Source organism: Podarcis vaucheri, assembly GCF_965113315.1.
Source record: "Podarcis vaucheri genome assembly, chromosome: 7".
Taxonomy (NCBI): Eukaryota; Metazoa; Chordata; class Lepidosauria; order Squamata; family Lacertidae; genus Podarcis; species Podarcis vaucheri.
In genome coordinates this window covers 6,550,974-6,574,867 of record NC_138765.1, presented here as the reverse complement: position 1 = coordinate 6,574,867, position 23,894 = coordinate 6,550,974, and the positions used below count along the sequence as shown (strand labels likewise).

Here is a 23,894-nt window from a genome sequence, read left to right as displayed (position 1 = left end):
GAAGAAGCCAGCTCACTGTCCATCAGAGAATTCATATAGGGGGAGAACCCTATCAGTGTTTGGAATGTGGCAAGAGCTTCAGAGACAGAAGCAATCTAACTGTCCATCAGAGAATTCATACAGGGGAGAAACCCTATCAGTGCCAAGAGTGTGGAAAGAGCTTCACTCAAAAGGGCAGTTTAAATTCCCATCAGAGAATTCATACAGGGGAAAAAACCATATCAGTGCTTGGAATGTGGCAAGAGTTTCTTTCGAAGAAGCCAGCTCACTGTCCATCAGAGAATTCATACCGGAGAGACACCCTATCAGTGCTTGGAATGTGGAAAGAGTTTCACTTGGAAAACAAGTTTCACTTCCCATCAGAGAAGTCATACAGGTAAGAAACCTTATCACTGCTAAGAATGTGGAAAGAGCTTCAGTCACAGCAGCCTTCTCACTGTCCATCAAATAATTCATACAGGGGAGAAGCCATATCAGTGCTTGGAATGTGGAAAGAAATTCACCCAGAGCGCCCATCTCACAACCCATCACAAAATTCATACAGGGGAGAAACCCTATCAGTGCTTGGAATGTGGAAAGAGATTTATTGAGAAGGCCAAACTCGGGATCCAACAAAGAATTCACAGCAAGAGAAAACTATTTTAGTGCCAAGAATGTGGGAAGAGCTTCAGTCACAGGGCCCGCCTCGCTTCCCATCAAAGAACTCACATTGGGGGCAAATTATAGTAGTGGCTGTATACAGATTTAATTTTAGGAGCCCTTAGTTTGTATGAGGTGAGAATTGCAGTTGGGTTCTTTGCCACATCTGGTGCCTTATAGTAATTCCTACAACGTACCCAAGAAACTGTGATTTGCAAGTTCTTGGCCAAGGTGTTTAATACCATCTTTAGAGTTTCCTTTCTCTTGGCAGATCAAAATGAGCAGCAGACAGCAAAGGTTGCAATTTGAATTGGGTTGCAAAGCTGGGACAATTAGAATAAGATCCACTATTTGACTATTGACTCAAAACCCTACAATTTATTTTGTATAATGGACTTTTTATTTTTATTCTTTTTATATCGTATTGTTGTTTTATTGGTATGGGAAGTGGCTGACACAAATAAAGATCTATTCATTCATTGAATATTTTCTTCATGTCATGCCTGGGGTGAGGGATAAGAGTGATTTGGCAACACTGATGATGTTGTTGTCCATGCTGAACTTTCCTAGGAAGTACTAGGTGTAAAAATTGTAATAGCTGATTGAATATTAGATATTATAGATTTTGATTCTGTTCGAAGTGTCCTAGTACTTATTGCATTTTGTTGTTGTTGTTGTTTAGTCGTGTCCGACTCTTCGTGACCCCATGGACCAGAGCACGCCAGGCACTCCTGTCTTCCACCGCCTCCCGCAGTTTGGTCAGGCTCATGTTTGTAGCTTCGAGAACACTATCCAACCATCTTATCCTCTGTCGTCCCCTTCCCCTTCTCCTTGTGCCCTCCATCTTTCCCAACATCAGGGTCTTTTCCAGGGAGTCTTCTCTTCTCATGAGGTGGCCAAAGTATTGGAGCCTCAACTTCACGACTGCATTTAGCCATTTCAATAGAATGTATTTGGCATGATTTTTGTATGCCTGCATTTTGTAATCCTCATGCCACGCTCCTGCACTGTGTAAAGCTGTGATGTGTACATAGCCTACCGCTTCCAGCCTTATCTGACCCTAGAAGCGCAGGTGATATTTGGAGAAAGAGGGAGGAGTTGAGCTAGCATCTGTGTGAGAACTCACATATCTCCTCAAAGGTCTTTGACATCTTTTGGTACCAGGGAAGTAAGATATGGGATTGAAATGTCAACAGTCCCATGGAAGTCCTGGTTGCCATGGGCATGGTTGCAAAGTGAGACGTATGAGACCCAAATGGCCTGGGCACTCGGGGACACAGCAAGGTAATTTCAGAGGAGTCGATATCCGCATGAAGCCAGGCATCCCATGACCTGTAACCTTTCTTGAATCAAGTGGAAGAGTGTCATGGCATTTTATCAGTCTTTCTGTGTTGTGTATATGATCTTCTAATATGCCTCCTGGCAGCCTTTTTGAACTAGCCGTTCTGCTGAACAGCAGGTTAGCAAGGCTGTCCTATTGCAGTAGTTTGAATAAACGAGGTCCCTGCAGGATGCTGAGATTGCTCTCATTCTATTGGTTCTGAGTTTTTGTTTCAGGTATTCCCTCCACTGGGTCATGAACCTGTGATATAGAAGCAAATTCTGATCACACGAGCAATTCACGTACTTTATATTTTCCTTTCTTCTGTGAGAAGCTTAAGTCAAGGATTCCCTTTCTGCTGTCCTCTGATTATTCGCTATGGGCGTATGCCAAGAGGAAAGAATAGTATCCATGAAGAAACAGAGTTCTTGGTTCATCCCACGCCAAAGGGAGTTGGGAGCAATAGAAGGACAAGTTTCTTTGCTTTAGGGTCCTCCAGGGTATGCCTTCAAAGATGGAAGAAGATGACGGGAAGAGCTAAGGGCAGGAATGCGTTTAAGAGGGAAGAGAATCTAATTGCATTGTTTCAATAAAATTTTGCATCCCAGGTACAAAGTTTCCATCCTCATTTCTGTAGCTTGATTGTTAGGCGGGAGAAGCAAGATTATATAGTGACATCTAAAGGGTACTAGACAAATTTTATTTGATATACAGTGGAACCTCGGGTTTTTAGCATCTTGGTACCTGAATGTTTCAGTTTTCAAATGCCAAAAACCTGGAAGTAATTGCTTCTGTTTTCGAACGTGTCTTAGACGTTGAAGCACTTTCGTTGCTTTCCCCCCCATTTTTTCATTAGCGCCTGAGTTTTTGAATGTCTTCCAGAACGGATTGTAGTTCTCCATGGTGATACTAATAGTTATATGTAAGTTTATCTAGAGCATCCACATATCACAAGAAGGGTTGTCTTTATTTGGGAAAATAGGAAATATTAAAAGGAAAATGCCTTACTGTGGTACCTCGGGTTACAAACACCTCAGGTTACGAACACTTCAGGTTACAGCCTCTGCTAACATGGAAACAGTATCTTGGGTTAAGAATTTTACCTCAGGATGAGAACAGAAATCGCAGGGTGGCAGCGGGAGGCCCCATTAGCTAAAGTGGTACCTCAGGTTAAGAACGGACCTCCAGATCGAATTAAGTTCGTAACCCGAGGTACCACTGTATTAGGAAGAGAAAATAAGAGAGTAACGCCGAAGGAAATGGGGTCGGGGAGAGGCAGGTGCGGTTTTAAGGTCTCGGTCCTTTCAAGGTGCTGCTGGCATCAAAATGAGAGCCAGGCTGGTGGCGAGGAAAAGGCCCGCCAGGAGGATGTCCTTGCAGGACCTTCCGTGCTCCTCCTGCTCCTGTTTCCGAGGGAGGGAGCAGCTCAGAGGCCAGTCCAGAGGGTCCCCCAAATAAGGCCCCCCCTTCTGGGTGCAGGCCATGCCCGGGGCTCCGGCTTTGCAGAGGGAGAGAGGGGGGAAGAGAGGATGAGCCCGACTCGCCAAGGGTTAAAAGGAACGGAGCTGGATTCCTAGAGAGGACCGGAAATAAAGGGAGGAGGTTCTCCCCCACCCCTTCCTGCAAGGAGGAGGGCTGTTGTCTCAGCTCCTTCTGCGATCCGGTGAGTCTCTTTCTCTTCTGCTTAGGTTGTCTTGGGGAGATGGGGGAGTCCCCAGGGGGCGGGGCAGCCAGGAGGGTCCCCCAAGAAGAGAGAGAAGGGGGCCTGGGGAGCTCCGCTTTGCAAGGGCTCCAAGGAACAGCGCAGAAGGCCAGCCACGAGGGCCAGGGAGTCATCCTCCTTTGGGACCCCCAGAGTCATCTAGCCCAACCCTAGGCCGCGCAGGAATCTCTTGCCCAACCTGGGGCTCAAACCAAAGACCCTGAGATCAGAGAGACCCATGTTCTACCAGCTGAGCTCCCCTGCCTTATTCGGGTTTATTTCTGAAATTCGCGTGGCTCCTCAGAGAGAGAAAATGTGAGCTTGGTTTGCTCCACCTTGCAAGGGTTAAAAGGAAATGAGATTAATATTCCTAGAGAAGACAGAAAATAAGGTGGGGATGCGGTCCTCCCGAGCAAAAGCCCCTCCCACTTTCCCAGCTTCCTCCCTGCAAGAGGGGGAGGTGGCTTTCGTCTCCGCTGCAGGAGCTGCCTCAGTTTCCCTTCAGGGACCTGGTGAGTTTCCTCTCTTTTCTGCCTTAGGGTGCACTGGGGAGAAGTGGGGCGGGTCCATGGGGAGCCTGCTCAGCTCCTGCAGGGGGATCCCCAAGTCAGGGATAAGAGGTTCTGCCCCCCTTCCTCTCTGCAAAACCAGGGAGGCTGCAAGTAGCAGGAGGTCTGCAACTCTCTTCTTCCTTTGCATCAAGACGCCACTTGCTCCTTTGGGGAGGGGGGGGCCTTTGGTCAAGAAGAAAAGAGCAGGCAAAGGAACCCCAATGGGATTGAGGAAACAGTCACGTTCATTAACGCAGGTGGCAGCCAGATGAACACATTTGGCGGTAGAAATAAATGAAGTCCTTCCATGTTGCAGTGTGCAGTTAATAATAATAATAATAATAATAATAATAATAATAATAATAATAATAATTTATTTATACCCCGCCCATCTGGCTGGATCTACCCAGCCCCTCTGGGCTGCTTCCAACAAAGATTAAAAATACATAAAAATGTCACACATTAAAAACTTCCCTGAGCAGAGCTGCCTTCAGATGTCTTCTAAATGTCATAGAATCATAGAGTTGGAAGAGACCACAAGGGCCATCAAGTCCACCCCCTGCCAAGCAGGAAACACCATCAGAGCACTCCTGACATATGGTTGTCAAGCCTCTGCTTTAAGATCTCCAAAGCAGGAGACTCCACCACACTCCTTGGCAGCAAATTCCACTGTCGAACAGCTCTTACTGTCAGGAAGTTCTTCCTAATGTTTAGGTGGAATCTTCTTTCTTGTGGTTTGGATCCATTGCACCGTGTCCGCTTCTCTGGAGCAGCAGAAAACAACCTTTCTCCCTCCTCTATGTGACATCCTTTTCTATATTTGAACATGGCTATCATATCACCCCTTAACCTCCTCTTCTCCAGGCTAAACATGCCCAGCTCCCTTAGCCATTCCTCATAAGGCATCATTTCTAGCCCTTTGACCATTTTGTTTGCCCTCTTCTGGACCCGTTCCAGTTTGTCAGTGTCCTTCTTGAACTGTGGTGCCCAGAACTGGACACAGTACTCCAGGTGAGGTCTGAGCAGAGCAGAATACAGTGGCACTACAGTGGTGCCTCGCAAGACGAAATTAATTCGTTCTGCAAGTCTCTTCGTCTTGCGAGTTTTTTGTCTTGCGATGCACGGTTTCCCATAGGAATGCATTGAAAATCAATTAATGCGTTCCTAGGGAAACCGCCTTCAGACCAGGTCCGGGGACAGTCTGTCCCCGGACCTCTTCTGAAGGCTGGGGGGGGGGACAAGGGCTTTTCTTCCCACCCCCAGCATTTTAAAATCGCCCCAGGACAGCGGAGGACTTCTCCGCTGTCCGGGGCGATTTAAAAGCCCCTGGGAAGGCAGGCAGGGGGGACAAAGACTTTCGGCCCCCGCCCGCCTTCAGAAGGTGTTCCCGCCCCCCGCCCCGCTTCGGAGCAGCGTTCCAAAGCGGGGCGGCTGGGGCAGGTGTTCCCGCCCCCCCGCCCCGCTTCGGAGCAGCGTTCCGAAGCCGGGCGGTGGGGGCAGGTGTTCCCTCCCCCCTGCCCGGCTTCGGAGCACCGGGAGAAGCGATCTCCCCGCAGCCCCTTGCTTCAAAAGAGGTCCGGGGGCAGCGGGAAGCGCTTCCCGCTGCCCCCGGACCTGGGGCTGCGGGGAGAAGATCACTTCTCCCCGCCGCCCCTTGCTTCAAAAGAGAAGACCCGCTGTCCCCGGGGCAAGCTTCGTTTTGCGAAGCAAGCCCATAGGGAAATTCGTCTTGCGAGGCAACTCGAAAACGAAAAAACCTTTCGTTTTGCGAGTTTTTCGTCTCGCGAGCCGTTCGTTTTGTGGGGTACCACTGTATTACTTCCCTTGATCTAGATGCTATACTCCTATTGATGCAGCCCAGAATTGCATTGGCTTTTTTAGCTGCCGCGTCACACTGTTGGCTCATGTCAAGTTTGTGGTCAACCAAGACTCCTAGATCCTTTTCACATGTACTGCTCTCAAGCCAGGTGTCCCCCATCTTGTATTTGTGCCTCTCATTTTTTTTGCCCAAGTGCAATACTTTACATTTCTCCCTGTTAAAATTCATCTTGTTTGTTTTTGCCCAGTTCTCTAATCTGTCAAGGTCGTTTTGAAGTGTGATCCTGTCCTCTGGAGTGTTAGCCACCCCTCCCAGGGTAGCTGTTTATCTCTTTGACGTCTGGTGGGAGGGCGTTCAACAGAGCTGGACTTCAGCATCCGGGGAGAACGATGGGGGTGGAAACGTTCCTTCAGGTATAATGACCCATGGAACTCCCATCCACAGGAGGAAGGGATGGCCACCAAGCCAGATGGCTTTAGAAGAGAATGAGGCCAATTAAGGGAGGAGGAGAGGGCTAGCGATGGCTCCAGGCCCCCACAGTTGGGGGCAGCTATGCAGGGGGAGAGAGTTGCCCTGGGCTCCAGCCCTGCTGGTGGGATTCCCAAAAGATGCCCCAGGTTGGCCTCAGTGAGAACAGGAGGCTGGACTGTCTTCACCCAAAAGGAAAGCAGAGCCCAACCTGGTGATAACAGAATAAAGGATGCAAGGAGGGAGCTGCATGGACTGGGTGGGCACAGAGGAATGGTGAGGGGACCACCTGGGGAACCCACAAGGGAAGGCAGCTCTGGGCCAGGGGAGGGGCGGTGGGGCAATGAAGAGTGGTCAGTGGGAGAAGTCTGGGGGGAGAAAGTATCTGAAACTGAAGAGGTAACGGGGCTTAGTGAGCGGCGGGAATCTGGCAGAGAGCAATCTAGACCCAGAGGCAGGAGATTCAGATGAGGGAGGCCAAGAGGTAGGGATGATTCTGGCTGGTGAAGAGGAATAGGGGTCTCCCCTTCTCCTGTGACAAGCTCCCCCCCCCATCATCATAATCAATTACTTGATGTTCACCCAAAATTCCCATGGCAGATTAAAACAGTATATCACAATATTAAGAAGAGTATGAAATTGTTACTATAACAGAAATAAGGGAAATCCTATATATCTCTTTTTTAAAAACGTCGTCTTTTGGCCTCACCCACAAGTTATTTGGTACCACCTATCTGTTCTTTGGCCAGGTGAAGCTCTGGATCTCAGAATAACGAAAGAGGGACCCACCCCAGGAGTCTTGAGAATGTGGGAGATTGCAAGTGCTGCAACATGAGGCAGAAGCAGGAAAAAAATGTGGCCTGACATTTGGGGGTGGGAGGGACCCCCACTATTGCCCTGGGTCCCAGTTACACTTAGTGCAGATGACTCACTCATCCATTCTGACTTCCTTCCTTCCATCTTCCTTCCTTCCTCTCTTTAATTTTTAAGGAAAGCTCAGTCTGAGTTGTGGTGCAGTCCAGCCCTGGTTCCTAGCAAGACTCATCCACGCTTTCCCAGGGAACATTTCTATTCACCTGACTGTGTATCAGTTTTATATCGGAAAAATATGTTTGTTTTTTAGGATTTGCTAAAACCTCTCATTAGGACAGACAGAATTTGGCAGAAGACGTAGGGACTTCTTTCGATTTCCTGGAGGTGTCCTGAGAACAGAGATGGATGAGCAAGACTCAGCTGCGGCTGAAGCAGCAAAACTTCATTCCATCCAAATACTTAGCCATGGAGAAATCTGGGGAAAGTCTGTCCAAAGGATCCTGGGTGAGGAGGACACCCTCCGCTCAGAGGTGCAGAGCCAGCAGCTCGGGCAGCTTTGCAACCAGGAGGCCAAAGGACCCCGAGAGGTTTGCAACCGACTTTACCACCTTTGCCGTCAGTGGCTGAAACCAGAAACCCACACGAAAGCTGAGATGCTGGACCTAGTGATCTTGGAGCAGTTCCTGGCTGTCCTTCCACCAGAGCTGGAGAGCTGGGTGAGGGAATGTGGAGCGGAGACCAGTTCCCAGGCGGTGGCCCTGGCTGAAGGTTTCCTCCTGAGTCAGGCAGAGCAGCAGGTGAGAGAGACTTTCCTCTGGATAATTTCATGGGGCTCCGAACTTGAGGGAGAGTATCCCCCAATTCTCTGCTAATTTTGTCATCCTTTTTTGGAAAGCATCCGAGGAATGATATCCGATACCCCTAAAATGTTTGTGTGCTTTGCCATTCCAGTTCTAATCTAATTCTTTTGAATGCTTACTGCAGGGGAAGGATCAGTTTCCACAAATGGGTCTGGATTCCTCTGAGGTAGAGAGAACTCCGTTGGACTCCAGGGAGAGGCAACTGGGTAAGGAGGAATGAGTTTTTTCTCCCCCATTTTGTCACATTATGTTGTTTTCGAAACTAATTTGTGAGTTCTCTACATCTTTTTTGGAGAAGACACATGAAGCCAAGAGCCCAGAGAAAGGGTGATATATTTTTGCACAACTAATATGTGAAATGGGTACAAATGTCCAAATTTACTTAGCAACTCTTACTTTTTGGAAGGCCCACCTGTAGTTTTCCTTCTGAGTGAAGCATGCACTTACCTTTTTCTCTTGTAGGAGACCGAACGATGCCAGCAAGACCTGTTTTTCCATCATTTCTTGGTGGCGAAGGGGAAGCTGCCACTGTGGAAGCAGAGCAGGTAGGAGGAAGGAGCCATGTGGGGAAAGAGGATGTCATGGACGGGTTGGACACAGAGGAAAGGTGGGAGGAACCTCCAAGGAAAGAAGGATTGAATGCTAAAATAGGCTTCTAAGCAGTTTCCACACCACACCAAACAGTGGCCAGGATTCACCCCATCATCCAACAATGGGGCTTTCCCCCTCTCACCCCCCTGTCATTGCCCCCCTGTGCACCTTGATGTTGTCTAAGAGGACAACCTTTTTCTTTTAGGGTCCATTGTGCTTTGAAGATGTAGCTGTGCATTTCACAGACGAGGAGTGGGCGTTGCTGGATCCTGACCAGATTGCTCTGCACAAGGAAGTCATGGAGGAGAATCGTGGGATCTTGGACTCTCTCGGTAAGGCTTCCTCTTGGATCATCTTATCTCCTTTGAAATTCAAGATATATCTCTTTGGGAGGAACCTCTGATTTTTTGATGGGGGTCAACAGCAGCACCCACAGCCCCTGGTATTCTAATACTCCCACAGTAAACTTTGGATGGAAGAGTATTGACTGCTTTCCCTATGAATATTCTTCCTCCAGTTCTGCCTTTTCAAAGCATGAAACGCAGACAGATGGGCAGGTTATAAATAATAAAATTATTACAATTATCATCAACATCATCATCATCATGCCTACCCCTCTCCAAGATGGCTCCCCTTTTGCTCTTGAAGGGCTGGCCTGTCTGCAGCCCCACAGCCTCCCATCAGGGCCCCTTCACCAGGGGCAGGAGCACAGGAAGGGCCTCAGGAAAGCAGCCATGACTCCAGCAGGGCTGGGAAACATCTGGCCAGATGCAGAGGAGCAGGAGGAGAAGGAAGGCTGACCCCTCTCCTTCCCCACATAGGGCCAGGGCCACCAGAGGCGCAGGTTGCTGAGCAGGGGTAAAGGAGCTCAGCTGAAGAGCCTCTGGGGGAGATAAGATACCCCTCCATATTTTTCCCAGGCTCCTCTAAACTGCACAAGGCTTTCTTAAATGTAGCCTTCAAAGTGATTCAGGAAGTTCAAGTAGCTTCTGTCAGATTTTTTGTTTCTGTTCTTGCTTCTTTCTGTCCTTAGTTGACTTAAGAGACGAGTGACATTAGACATGGCACAGATCCCATGATTGGGCCAAACAAAATCCATCCAAGAAAATAACCAGGCTTTTTGAATCTCAGGCAGTGAACCCTGGAGGAAGACCTCAAATGTAACTCCCCTCAGTTCTTCTTGGGTCACAAACATTAATTAGCACTGCTTCATAATTGGGGGCTCCATTGCTTCCTGAGGCTCCAATCTGTTTCTCTCTCAGTTGCAGGTGGTGATGAATTGGAGCTGAAGAACGAGGGAGACCACGACAAAAGCCACAGAGTGGAGAAGTCATATCCGTATTCAGAGTGCAGAGAGAGCTTCAGTCAGAGCTCCCATTCCACTTCAAATCAAAGAACTCCCCTTGAGAAGAAACCCTATCAGTGCTTGGAATGTGGAAAGAGCTTCAGGGAGAAAAACAAGCTCACTGTCCATCAGAGAATTCATACAGGGGAGAAGCCCTATCAGTGCCAAGAGTGTGGAAAGAGCTTCAGTCAAAAGGGCAGTTTAACTACCCATCAGAGAAGTCATACAGGGGAGAAACCTTATCACTGCTTGGAATGTGGAAAGAAATTCATTGACAGACGCCAGCTCACTGTCCATCAGAGGATTCATTCGAGGGAGAAACCTTATCGATGCTTTGAATGTGGAAAGAGCTTCAGTCAGAGCACCCAGCTCACTTCCCATCACTTACTTCATTCCGGGGGGAAACCATATCACTGCTTGCAATGTGGAAAGACTTTCACTTGGAAAATAAGTCTCACTTCCCATCAGAGAATTCATACAGGTGAGAAACCCTATCACTGCTTGGAATGTGGAAAGAGCTTCAGGGAGAGAAACAAGCTGACTGTCCATCAGATAATTCATACAGGGGAGAAACCCTATCAGTGCCAAGAGTGTGGAAAGAGCTTCACTCAAAAGGGCAGTTTAAATTCCCATCAGAGAATTCATAGAGGGGAAAAACCTTATCACTGCTTGGAGTGTGGGAAGAGCTTCTTTCGAAGAAACCAGCTCACTGTCCATCAGAGAATTCATATAGGGGGAGAACCCTATCAGTGTTTGGAATGTGGCAAGAGCTTCAGGGAGAGAAGCAATCTAACTGTCCATCAGAGAATTCATACAGGGGAGAAACCCTATCAGTGCCAAGAGTGTGGAAAGAGCTTCACTCAAAAGGGCAGTTTAAATTCCCATCAGAGAATTCATACAGGGGAGAAACCTTATCACTGCTTGGAGTGTGGCAAGAGCTTCTTTCGAAGAAGCCAGCTCACTGTCCATCAAACAATTCATACCGGAGAGACACCCTATCAGTGCTTGGAATGTGGAAAGAGCTTCAGTCACCAAGGCCGGCTCACTGTCCATCAAAGAATTCATACAGAGGAAAAACCATATCAGTGCTTGGAATGTGGAAAGAAATTCACCCAGAGCACCCATCTCACAATCCATCACAGAATTCATACAGGGGAGACACCCTATCAGTGCTTGGAATGTGGAAAGAGCTTCAGTCACCAAGGCCAGCTCAATGTCCATCAAAGAATTCATACAGGGGAGAAGCCATATCAGTGCTTGGAATGTGGAAAGAAATTCACTCAGAGCGCCCATCTCACAATCCATCAAAGAATTCATACAGGGGAGAAACCCTATCAGTGCTTGGAATGTGGCAAAGGCTTCAGAAAAAAGCGCAGTTTAACTTCCCATGGGAGAAGTCATACAGGGGGAAAACCCTATCAGTGCCAAGAGTGTGGCAAGAGCTTCAGAAAAAAGAACAATTTTACTTCCCATGAGAGAATTCATAAAGGGGAAAAACCCTATCAGTGCCAAGATTGTGGCAGGGGCTTCACTGACAGACGCTATTTCAGTGTCCATCAGAGGATTCATTCAGGGGAGAAACCCTACCAGTGCTTGGAATGTGGAAAGAGTTTCACTTGGAAAAGAAGTTTCACTTCCCATCAGAGAAGTCATACAGGGGAGAAGCCATATGAGTGTTACGAATGTGGAAAGAGCTTCATTCAAAGAGGCCTTCTCAGTGTCCATCAGAGAATTCATACAGGGGAGAAGCCCTATCAGTGCTTGGAATGTGGAAAGAAATTCACCCAGAGCGCCCATCTCACAACCCATCACAGAATTCATACAGGGGAGAAACCCTATCACTGCTTGGAATGTGGAAAGAGATTTATTGAGAAGGCCAAACTCAGGATCCATCAAAGAATTCACAGCAAGAGAAAACTATTTTAGTGCCAAGAATGTGGGAAGAGCTTCAGTCACAGGGCCCGCCTCGCTTCCCATCAAAGAACTCACATTGGGGGCAAATTATAGTAGTGGCTGTATACAGATTTAATTTTAGAAGCCCTTAGTTTGTATGAGAATTGCAGTTGGGTTCTTTGCCACATCTGGTGCCCCATAGTAATTCCTACAACGTACAGTGGTGCCCCGCAAGACGAATGCTTCGCAAGACGAAAAACTCGCTAGACGAAAGGGTTTTCCGTTTTTGCGTTGCTTCGCTAGACGAATTACCCTATGGGTTTGCTTCGCAAGGTGAAAACACCGTGCGCTTTTTTTTTTAAGCCGCTTGAAGAGGCGCAGTTGCGATGGACCGTGCTTCGCAAGACGAAAAACATCGCAAGACGAAAAGACTTGCGGAACGAATTCTTTTCGTCTTGCGAGGCACCACTGTACCCAAGAACTGTGATTTGCAAGTTCTTGGCCAAGGTGTTTAATACCATCTTTAGACTTTCCTTTCTCTTGGCAGATCAAAATTAGCAGGAGACAGCAAAGGTTGCAATTTGAATTGGGTTGCAAACCTGGGACAATTAGAATAAGATCCACTATTTGACTATTGACTCAAAACCCTACAATGTATTTTATATAACGGACTTTTTATTTTTATTCTTTGTATATCGTATTGTTGCTCTGTTGGTATGCCCGGGGGCTGACGCAAATAAAGATGTATTCATTCATTGAACATTTTTGTCGCGTCATGCCTGGGGTGAGGGATAAGAGTGATTTGGTGACACTGATGAGATGGCTGTCCACGCTGAGCTTTCCTAGGAAGGACTTGGTGAAAAATTTTGATAGTTGATTGAATATTAGGTAATTTAGATTTTGATTCTGTTCGAAGTGTCCTAGTACTTATTGCATTTAACCTTTTTGATAGAATGTATTAGGCATGGTTTTTGTATGCCCGCATTTTGTAATCCCCATGCCACCCTCCTGCACTGTGTAAAGCTGTGATGTGTACATTGCCTACCGCTTCCAGCCTTATCTGACCCTAGAAGGGCAGGTGATGTTCAGAGAAAGAGGAAGGAGTTGAACTAGCATCCGTGTGAGAACTCACATATCTCCTCAAAGGTTTCCACATCTTTTGGTACCAGGGAAGTCAGATATGGGATTGAAATGTCAACAGTCCCATGGAAGTCCTGGTTGCCATGGGCATTGTGTCAAAGTGAGACATATGAGACCCAAATGACCTGGGCACTCATGGACACCGCAAGGTAATTTCAGAGGAGTCGATATCCACATGAAGCCACGCATCCCATGACCTGTAACCTTTCTTGATGCAAGTGGAAGAGTGTTGTGGCATTTCTACATGGCGATACAAATAGTTATATGTAAGTTTATCTTGAGCTTCCACATATCACAAGAAGGGTTGTCTTTATTTGGGAAAACTGGAAATATTAAAAGGAAAATGCTTTACAGTCGGACCTCGGGTTACAAACACCTCAGGGTTACAAACACTTATGCAGGTTACAGACTGCAATAACCTGGAAGTAGTACCTTGGGTAAAGAACCTTACCTCAGGATGAGAACAGAAATCGCATGGTGGCAGCAGGAGGCCCCATTAGCTAAAGTGGTACCTCAGGTTACGAAAGGACCTCCAGAACGAATTAAGTTCGTAACCCGAGGTACCACTGTATTAGGAAGAGAAAATAAGAGAGTAACGCCGAAGGAAATGGGGTCGGGGAGAGGCAGGTGCGGTTTTAAGGTCTCGGTCCTTTCAAGGTGCTGCTGGCATCAAAATGAGAGCCAGGCTGGTGGCGAGGAAAAGGCCCGCCAGGAGGATGTCCTTGCAGGACCTTTCGTGCTCCTCCTGCTCCTGTTTCCGAGGGAGGGAGCAGCTCAGAGGCCAGTCCAGGGGGTCCCCCAAATAAGGCCCCCCCCCGGGTCCAGGCCTTGCCGACTTTGCAGAGGGAGAGAGGGGGGAGCTGGGGCGCCCGGAGCGCCAAGGGTTAAAACGAGCAGAACTGGATTCCTAGAGAGGACCGGAAATAAAGGGAGGAGGTTCTCCCCCATCCCTTCCTGCAAGGAGGAGGGCTGTTGTCTCAGCTCCTTCTGGGATCCGGTGAGTCTCTTTCTCTTCTGCTTAGGTTGTCTTGGGGAGATGGGGGAGTCCCCAGGGGGCAGGGCAGCCAGGAGGGTCCCCCAAGAAGAGAGGGAAGGGGGCCTGGGGAGCTCCGCTTTGCAAGGGCTCCAAGGAACAGCGCAGAAGGCCAGCCACGAGGGCCAGGGAGTCATCCTCCTTTGGGACCCCCAGAGTCATCTAGCCCAACCCGCGACAGCGCAGGAATCTCTTGCCCAAGCTGGGGCTCGAACCCAAGACGTTGAGATCAAAGGGACTCATGTTCTACCAGCTGAGCTCCCCTGCCTTATTCGGGTTTCTTTCTGCAATTCACGTGGCTCCTCAGAGAGGAGAATGTTCACTTTGTTTGCTCCACCTTGCAAGGGTTAAAAGGAACTGAGATGCATTCCTAGAGAGGACAGGAAATAAGGTGGAGATGCGGTCCTCCGGAGCAAAAGCCCCTCCCACTTTCCCAGCTTCCTCCCTGCAAGAGAGGGGGGGTGGCTTTCGTCTCCGCTGCAGGAGCTGCCTCAGTTTCCCTTCAGGGACCTGGTGAGTCTCCTCTCTTTTCTGCCTTAGGGTGCATTGGGGAGAAGTGGGGCGGGTCCATGGGGAGCCTGCTCAGCTCCTGCAGGGGGATCCCCAAGTCAGGGATAAGAGGTTCTGCCCCCCTTCCTCTCTGCAAAACCAGGGGGGCTGCAAGTATCAGGAGGTCTGCCACGCTCTTCTTCCTTAGCATCAAGACGCCACTTGCTCCTTTGGGGAGGGGGGGGGCTTGAGTCAGGAAGGAAAGGGCATGCAATGGAATCCCGATGGGATTGAGGAATCAATTGCGTTCATGAGCCCAGGTGGAAACATTTAGGGGTAGAACTAAAACCTTGGCCTCTATGATAAACAAAGTCCGTCCATGTCACAGTGCGCAGGTAGACCCATGGAAATCCCATCCACAGAAGGAAGGGATGGCCACCAAGCCAGAGGGCTTTAGAAGAGGATGAGGCCCATTCAGGCTCCTGGCCCCCACAGTTGGAGGCCGCCATGCTTTTGAATGCCAGCTGCTGGGAAGTGCAGGGGGAGAGAGTTGCCCTTGGGCTCCAGCCCTGCTGGTGGGCTTCCCAGAAGAGGCCCCAGGTTGGCACCTGAGAGAACAGGAGGCTGGACTGTCTTCACCCAAAAGGAAACCAGAGCCCAACCTGGTGATAACAGAATAAAGGATGCAATGAGGGAGCAGCATGGACTGTGTGGGCACAGAGGAATGGTGAAGGGAACCGGCTGGGGAACCCGCAAGGGAAGGCGGTTCTGGGCCAGGGGAGGGGTTTGGGGGCAATGCTAAGTGGTCAGAGGGAGAAGACTGGGGGGAGGAGGTGTCTGAAGCTGATGAGGTAACGGGGCTTAGTTAGCAGGTGGAATCTGTGGCAGAGAGCAATCTAGACCCAGAGGCAGGAGAGTGGGATGAGGGAGGCCAAGAGGTAGGGATGATTGTGGCTGGTGAAGAGGAATAGGGGTCTCCCCTCCTCCTGTGACAAGCTCCCCCGCTCCCATCATCATAATCAATTACTTCATGTTCACCCAGAATTCCCAAGGCAGATTAAAAGAGTATATTACAATATAAAGAAGAGTATAAAATTAATACTATCACTGAAAAAAGGCAAATCCTATATCTCTCTTTTTTTAACAATGTCCTTTGCCCCCCCCCACAAGTTATTTGGTCCCACCTACCTGTTCTTTGGCCAGGTGAAGCTCTGGTCCTCAGGTGGGTGGCCAGGTAAAGATCTGGCCCTCAGAATAACGAAAGAGGGACCCACCCCAGGAGTCTTGAGAATGTGGGAGATTGCAAGTGCTGCAACATGTGGCAGAAGCAGGAAAGAAATGTGCCCTGACATTTGGGGGTGGGAGGGACCCCCACTATTGCCCTGGGTCCCAGTTACACTTAGTACAGATGACTCACTCATCCATTCTGACTTCCTTCCTTCCTTCCTTTATTTTTTAAGGAAAGCTCAGTCTGAGTTGTGGTGCAGTCCAGCCCTGGTTCCTAGCAAGACTCATCCACGCTTGCCCAGGGAATATTTCTATTCACCTCACTGTGTATCAGATTTACTGGTATATCAGAAAAATATATCTATTTTCTCTTTTTAAAAAACATCGTCTTTTGGCCCCACCCACAAGTTATTTGAACCCACCTATCTGTTCTTTGGCCAGGTGAAGCTCTGGACCTCAGAATGAAGAAAGAGGGTTCTTTCTTCTTCCTTCCTTCCTCCCTTTAATTATTAAGGAAAGCTCAGTCTGAGTTGTGGTGTAGTCCAGCCCTGGTTCTTAGCAAGACTCATCCACGCTTTCCCAGGGAACATTTCTATTCACCTGACTGTGTATTATTTTATATTTGAAAAATATATTTTCTTTTTAGGATTTGCTAAAACCTCTCATTAGGACAGACGGAATTTGGCAGAAGACGTAGGGACGTCTTTCGATTTCCTGGAGGTGTCCTGAGAACAGAGATGGATGAGCAAGACTCAACTGGGCCTGAAGCAGCAAGACTTCATTCCATCCAAATTCTTAGCCATGGAGAAATCTGGGGAAAGTCTGTCCAAAGGATCCTGGGTGAGGAGGACACCCTCTGCTCAGAGGTGCAGAGCCAACAACTCAGGCGGCTTTGCAACCAGGAGGCTGAAGGACCCCGAGAGGTTTGCAACCGACTCTACCACCTTTGCCGTCAGTGGCTGAAACCAGAAATGCACACGAAAGCTGAGATGCTGGACCTAGTGATCTTGGAGCAGTTCCTGGCTGTCCTTCCACCAGAGCTGGAGAGCTGGGTGAGGGAATGTGGAGCGGAGACCAGTTCCCAGGCGGTGGCCCTGGCTGAAGGTTTCCTCCTGAGTCAGGCAGAGGAGAGAAAGCAGTCAGAGCAGCAGGTGAGAGAGATTTTCCTCTGGATACTTCCGAGGGGCTCCAAACTTGAGAGTATCCCCCAATTCTCTACTAATTTTTTTTTGAAAGCATCCGAGGAATGATATCCGATACCCCTAAAGTGTTTGTGTCCTTTGCCATTCCAGTTCTAATCTAATAGTTTTGATTGCTTGGTGTTCTTGCAGGGGAAGGATCAGTTTCCAGAAATGGGTCCGGATTCTTCTGAGGTACAGAGAACTCCGTTGGACTCCAGAGTAAGGCCACCGGGTAAGGAGGAAGGAGTTTTTTCTCCCCCATTTCATCACATTATGTTGTTTTTGAAACTAATTTGTGAGTTCTCTACATCTTTTTTGGAGAAGACATGTGAAGCCCAGAGCCCAGAGAAAGGGTGATATACCGTATTTTTCAACAACTATTATGTGAAATGGTTACTAATGCCCACGTTTATGTGGCTGCTCTTACTTTTTTGAAGGCCCACCTATAGTTTTCCTTCTGAGTGAAGCATGCACTTACCTTTTTCTCTTGTAGGAGACAGAATGATGCCAGCAAGACCTGTTTCTCCATCTTTTCTTGGTGGCGAAGGGGAAGCTGCCCCTGTGGAACCAGAGCAGGTGGGAGGAAGGAGCCATGTGGGGAAAGAGGATGTCATGGACGGGTTGGACACAGAGGAAAGGTGGGAGGAACCGCCAAGGAAAGAAGGGTTGAATGCTAAAATAGGCTTCTAAGCAGTTTCCACACCACACCAAACAGTGGCAAGGATTCACCCCATCAGTCGCACAATGGGGCTTTCCCCCTCTCATCCCCCGGTCATTGCCCCCCTGAACACTTTGAAGTTGTCTATAGGGCATCAGGAGGGTCCTCCCCACCCGGCAAGTACAGCACACAGGGAAAGAAGGGGATCTTTCCATGTGGCAAATGGGGATGTGTCCATAATGAAATGTGCAGAAGAAGAATCCCATTAAAATATAACATCAGTTAAGAGGCAGAAGACAACAGAGCAAAGTGTAACTGTTCACCTTGATGTTGTTTAAGAGGACAACCTTTTTCTTTTTCTTTTAGTGTCCAGTGTGCTTTGAAGATGTAGCTGTGCATTTCACAAACGAGGAGTGGGCGTTGCTGGATCCTGAGCTGAGAGCTCTGCACAAGGAAGTCACGGAGGAGAATCGTGGGATCTTGGACTCTCTCGGTAAGGCTTCCTCTTGGATCATCTTATCTCCTTTGAAATTCAAGACATATCTCTATGGGAGGAACCTTTGATTTTTCAATGGGGCTCAACAGCCCCTAGGATTGTAATACTCCCACAGAAAACCTTGGATGGAAGACTATTATCATTATTATCATCTGTCAGATTTTTTGTTTCCGTTCTTGCTTCTTTCTGTCCTGTGTTGACTAAAGAGATGAGTGACATTAGAGGTGGCACAGATCCCACGAGGTTCCAATCCGTTTCTCTCTCAGTTGCAGGTGGTGATGAATTGGAGCTGAAGAACAAGGGAGGCCACAACAAAATCCACAGAGTGGGGAAGGCATATCCATATTCAGAGTGCAGAGGGAGCTTCAGTCAGAGCTCCCATTCCACTTCAAATCAAAGAAATCCCCTTGAGAAGAAACCCTATCAGTGCTTGGAATGTGGAAAGAGCTTCAGTCACAGAAACAAGTTCACTATCCACCAGAGAATTCATACAGGGGAGAAACCCTATCAGTGCCAAGAGTGTGGAAAGAGCTTCAGTCAATCGGGCACTTTAACTTCCCATTACAGAATTCATACAGGGGAGAAACCTTATCATTGCTTGGAATGTGGAAAAAGCTTCGTTCAACAAGGCCAGCTTACTGTACATCAAAGAATTCATACAGGGGAGAAACCTTATCAGTGCTTGGAATGTAGAAAGAGGTTCAGAATATCAAGCCAGCTCACAGTCCATCAGAGAAGTCATACAGGGGAGAAACGTTATCAGTGCTTGGAATGTGGAAAGAGCTTCAGTCACAGAAACAAGTTCACTATCCACCAGAGAATTCATACAGGGGAGAAACCCTATCAGTGCCAAGAGTGTGGAAAGAGCTTCAGTCAATCGGGCGCTTTAACTTCCCATTACAGAACTCATACAGGGGAGAAACCTAATCATTGCTTGGAATGTGGAAAAAGCTTCATTCAACAAGGCCAGCTTACTGTACATCAAAGAATTCATACAGGGGAGAAACCATATCAGTGCTTGGAATGTGGAAAGAGATTCAGAATATCAAGCCAGCTCACAGTCCATCAGAGAAGTCATACAGGGGAGAAACTTTATCAGTGCTTGGAATGTGGAAAGCGCTTCAGTCAGAGCAGTCGACTCATTGTCCATCACAGAATTCATTCCGGGGGGAAACCATATCAGTGTTTGCAATGTGGAAAGAGGTTTACTTGGAGAATAAGTTTCACTTCCCATCAGAGAATTCTTACTGGAAATAAAGCCTATCACTGCTTGGAATGTGGAAAAAGCTTCAATCACCAAGGCCATCTTACTATACATCAAAGAATTCATAAAGGGGAAAAACCTTATCACTGCTTGGAATGTGGAAAAAGCTTCAGTAAACAAGGCCAGCTACTGTACATCAAAGAATTCATACAGGGGGAAAACCATATCAGTGCTTGGAATGTGGAAAGAGCTTCACTTGGAAAATAAATTTCATTTCCCATCAAAGAATTCATACTGGAGATAAACACTATCACTGTTTGGAATGTGGAAAAAGCTTCAGTCACCAAGGCCTGCTTGTTGTTGTTTAGTCGTGTCTGACTCTTTGTGACCCCATGGAATAGAGCTCGCCAGGCACTCCTGTCTTCCACTGCCTCCCGCAATTTGGTCAAACTCATGCTGGTAGCTTCGAGAACACTGTCCAACCATCTCGTCCTCTGTCGTCCCCTTCTCCTTGTGCCCTCCATCTTTCCCAACATCAGGGTCTTTTCCAGGGAGTCTTCTCTTCTCATGAGGTGGCCAAAGTATTGGAGCCTCAGCTTCATGATCTGTCCTTCCAGTGAGCACTCAGGGCTAATTTCCTTAAGAATGGAGAGGTTTGATCTTCTTGCAGTCCATGGGACTCTCAAGAGTCTCCTCCAGCACCATAATTCAAAAGCATCAATTCTTTGGCGATCAGCCTTCTTTATGGTCCAGCTCTCACTTCCCTACATCACTACTGGGAAAACCATAGCTTTAACTATACGGACCTTTGTTGGCAAGGTGATGTCTCTGCTTTTTAATATGCTGTCTAGGTTTGTCATTGCTTTTCTCCCAAGAAGCAGGCATCTTTTAATTTCATGACTGCTGTCACCATCTGCAGTGATCATGGAGCCCAAGAAAGTAAAGTCTCTCACTGCCTCCATTTCTTCCCCTTCTACAGTATTTGCCAGGAGGTGATGGGACCAGTGGCCATGATCATAGTTTTTTTGATGTTTGCGCTCTCCTCTTTCACCTCATTAAAAGGTTCTTTAACTCCTCCTCACTTTCTGCCGTCAAGGTTGTGTCATCTGCATATCTGAGGTTGTTGATATTTCTTCCGGTAATCTTAATTCCGTCTTGGGATTCTGCATATAAATTAAATAAGCAGGGAGGCAATATACAGCCTTGTTGTACTCCTTTCCCAATTTTGAACCAATCAGTTGTTCCATATCCAGTTCTAACTGTAGCTTCTTGTCCCACATAGAGATTTCTCAGGAGACAGATGAGGTGATCAGGCACTCCCATTTCTTTAAGAACTTGCCATAGTTTGCTGTGGTCGACACAAAGGCTTTTGCATAGTCAATGAAGCAGAAGTAGATGTCTTTCTGGAACTCTCTAGCTTTCTCCATAATCCAGCGCATGTTTGCAATTTGGTCTCTGGTTCCTCTGCCTCTTCTAAATCCAGCTTGCACTTCTGGGAGTTCTCGGTCCACATACTGCTTAAGCCTGCCTTGTAGAATTTTAAACATAACCTTGCTAGTGTGTGAAATGAGTGCAGTTGTGCGGTAGTTGGAGCATTCTTTGGCACTGCCCTTCTTTGGGATTGGGATGTAGACTGATCTTCTCCAATTCTCCGGCCACTGCTGAGTTTTCCAAATTTGCTGGCATATTGAGTGTAGCACCTTAACAACATCACCTTTTAAAATCTGAAATAGTTCAGCTGGAATATCATCTCTTCCACTGGCCTTGTTATTAGCAGTGCTTTCTAAGGCCCATTTGACTTCACTCTCCAGGATGTCTGGCTCATTCTATCATTTTTGAGATTGCATCCCAGTACAGCTTTCGCCACTCTTTTGCTGACTATGAGGGCAACTCCATTTCTTTTATGGGATTCTTGCCCACAGTAGTAGATACGATGGTCATCCGAACTGAATTCGCCCAGTCCCGTCCATTTTAGTTCACTGATGCCCAGGATGTTTGACCACATCCAATTTACCAAGGTTCATGGTTCTTACATTCCAGGTTCCTATGCAATATTTTTCTTTGCAGCATTGGACTTTCCTTTCACTTCCAGGCATATCCGCAACTGAGCGACCTTTTGGCTTTGGCCCAGCCGCTTCATCAGCTCTGAATCTACTTGTACTTGTCCTCTGCTCTTCCTCAGTTTCATGTTGGACGCCTTCCGACTTGAGGGGCTCATCTTCCAGCGTCCTAACTTTTATATGCCTGTTGTCTTTGTCCATGGAGTTTTCTTGGCAGGGATACTGGAGTGGCTTGCCGGTTCCTGCTCCAGGTGGATCAGGTTTGGTCAAAACTCTCCACTATGACCTGTCCATCTTGGGTGGCCCTGCACGGCATAGCTCATAGCTTCTCTCAGTTATTCAAGCCCCTTCACCACGGCAAGGCCCATGAAGGGGAAGGCCAGCTTACTGTACATCAAAGAATTCATACAGGGGGGAAACCCTATCAGTGCTTGGAAAGTGGAAGGGGCTTCATTGAGAAGGCCAAACTCATGATCCATCAAAGCATTCACAGCAAGGTGAAACTATTTCAGTGCCAAGAATGTGGAAAGAGCTTCAGTCACAGGGCCCGCCTCGCTTCCCATCAAAGAACTCACTTAAGGGGCAAATTATAGTAGTGGCTGTATACAGAATTAATTTCAGGAGACTTTTGTTTGTATGAGGTGAGGATTGTAGCTGGAATCTGTGCCACATCTGGTGCCCCATAGCTATTTTAACTACGTATCCAGAACTGTGACTTGCAAGTTCTTGGCCAAGGTGTTTAATACCTTCTTCACAGTTTCCTTTCTCTTGGCAGATCAGGATGAGCAGGTGACAGCAAAGGCTGCACGTTTTTTAGCTGGGACAATTAGAATAAGCTCCACTATTTGACTACTGACTCAAACCCTACAGTGTATTCTATATAACGGACTTTTAATTTTTATTCTTTGTATATTGTATTGTTGTTTTATTGGTATGGAATCTTCACCCAGTCAGTATTCTATTTAAACCACAATGGCAGCAAAATGCTCTTTCAGGCCCGCTTGCGTATTTCAAACAGTTGCCCTTTAGTTACGACAAAAGTCTTTCTCCAAATTGAATCCTTTTCAGTGGCTGGTTAAATTAGCAAGTTACTTTATCTCCTCTAGTTCAGAGCATGCCTGTTAGTTTAGTCCAATTTTTTATCTTAAAAAACAGAGGAGTCCTTAAAAACAGAGGCTTTGGAGAGTTGCTGTGATGCGCGATGCATTGCACCCAGCATCCCCCTGCCCCCCGCATTCCTTCAGGACAGGCAGCCGGTATCAGACAATCTGCGGGTGGGCTGCTCCCCCCCCCAGCCCTGGGGGGCGGCGGTTGGGAGGATAATTACTCCCATATTATCCTCGTTACCCGCACGAAAGGGCTCTGCTGTTATGGGTACAGCCATTCGCCATGGCAGCCAAACAGGAGGTCCATCGTGTCTCCTCTCAGTCTCCTCTTCAGGCTAAACATACCCAGCTTGTTTTCCAGACCTTTTAATTTTTGTGGCTGAACTGTATTCATAGAATACTGTCTCTTGCATTGCTTCATTTTTGAACGGCTAAAGATTGGATTTAAGCTCAGCCCTGTTCAGGGAAGTTTTTAATATGTGACATTTTAGTGTATTTTTCATCTTTGTTGGAAGCCGCCCAGAGTGGCTGGGGAAACCCAGCCAGATGGGCGTGGTACAAATAATAAATTATTATTATTATTATTATTTATTTATTTATTTATTTATTTTAGAGCGGCTGTGTGTGTGCTTGCCTTGCATCCTTTAAAACAGGAAATGGCTGTTTTTCTTTGCTCGCTATCTATGAGGGGATGATTAGCTGCTTGTGCTTAAAATTGTGCTCCCTCTGAGTTTGTGCGGCTCCACAAACCTCTGTGTGTGACAGAGCTCCTCAGACATGTCTGCTCTAGTCACTAGTAGAGTCTGACAGTGGCTGCCTGCGGAAGCGCTTCCAGCAAAGAAGCTCCTTAACGGAAACGCGTCTCCTGGACTCACGACGTGGCAGCTTCCGGCGAAGCATGGGTCTCCCTATGGTTGCTTCTGACACCTCCCCGCTGTTTTCGCTGGACGTGTCTCTCACCCCTCCCTCTCCCCTGCTAGTTCCTGCCTTGGCTGCTGCGTCTCTCTCAGCATCCCTGAGATCCTCCTCCAGAGACCCCTCGCTCCCCCTGCTGGTCCCTGCTTTAGCTGCTGACTCCCTCCCAGCCTCTGGGAGCCCTACCACCTCCCTTTCCTCTGATGTCAGTTCCCTGACATCCACCTCCCCTCCAGGGCCCCCTTCCCCCCCGCCCCTACTCTCTCCTCTGGGCGGTGAGGAGCTAAAACCCCGAAAAGAATCCTCTTCATCTTCAGACGTCTCGAACATTTCCCTCCATCGGTCTTCGTTCCGGCTCGCTGAATCCTCCTCCGCCTCGGAAT

General features: G+C 47.8%; 2 protein-coding genes across 19 annotated transcripts in view; both read left to right on the top strand.

Annotated features, from left to right (window-relative positions):
- Positions 1–12,762, top strand: part of LOC309536746 (uncharacterized protein) — a 27,315-nt gene extending 14,553 nt beyond the window's left edge. For 5 of the 12 annotated variants that reach the window (XM_082230999.1, XM_082230994.1, XM_082231001.1 and 2 more), the window contains 4 exons: positions 8,636–8,718; positions 8,970–9,096; positions 10,027–12,225; positions 12,482–12,762. In XM_082230999.1, coding sequence (XP_082087125.1) covers positions 8,636–8,718; positions 8,970–9,096; positions 10,027–12,035 — 2,219 coding nt within the window. In that variant the 3' untranslated portion in view covers positions 12,036–12,225; positions 12,482–12,762. Of the gene's footprint in view, positions 1–3,562; positions 3,624–3,646; positions 4,175–6,393; positions 6,760–7,623; positions 8,111–8,297; positions 8,380–8,635; positions 8,719–8,969; positions 9,097–10,026; positions 12,226–12,481 lie in introns of those variants that run through there. The other 7 variants (XM_082231004.1, XM_082230996.1, XM_082231003.1 and 4 more) reach the window with 6 other exon arrangements.
- An 878-nt stretch (positions 12,763–13,640) lies between these two features.
- Positions 13,641–20,457, top strand: LOC309536795 (uncharacterized protein). 7 transcript variants are annotated; one of them, XM_082231117.1, is made up of 6 exons: positions 13,641–14,139; positions 16,561–17,042; positions 17,223–17,304; positions 17,566–17,648; positions 18,097–18,223; positions 18,493–20,457. In XM_082231117.1, exons 2-6 carry the CDS (start codon positions 16,629–16,631, stop codon positions 19,695–19,697), a joined length of 1,911 nt encoding a protein of 636 aa, XP_082087243.1. In that variant the 5' UTR covers positions 13,641–14,139; positions 16,561–16,628; the 3' UTR covers positions 19,698–20,457. The 7 variants fall into 7 exon arrangements, with proteins under 7 accessions (XP_082087243.1, XP_082087242.1, XP_082087244.1 ...); XM_082231116.1 differs by having other exon boundaries at positions 16,538–17,042; XM_082231118.1 differs by lacking the exon at positions 13,641–14,139 and adding an exon at positions 14,150–14,688 and having other exon boundaries at positions 16,612–17,042.
- The last annotated feature ends 3,437 nt before the right edge of the window (positions 20,458–23,894 follow it).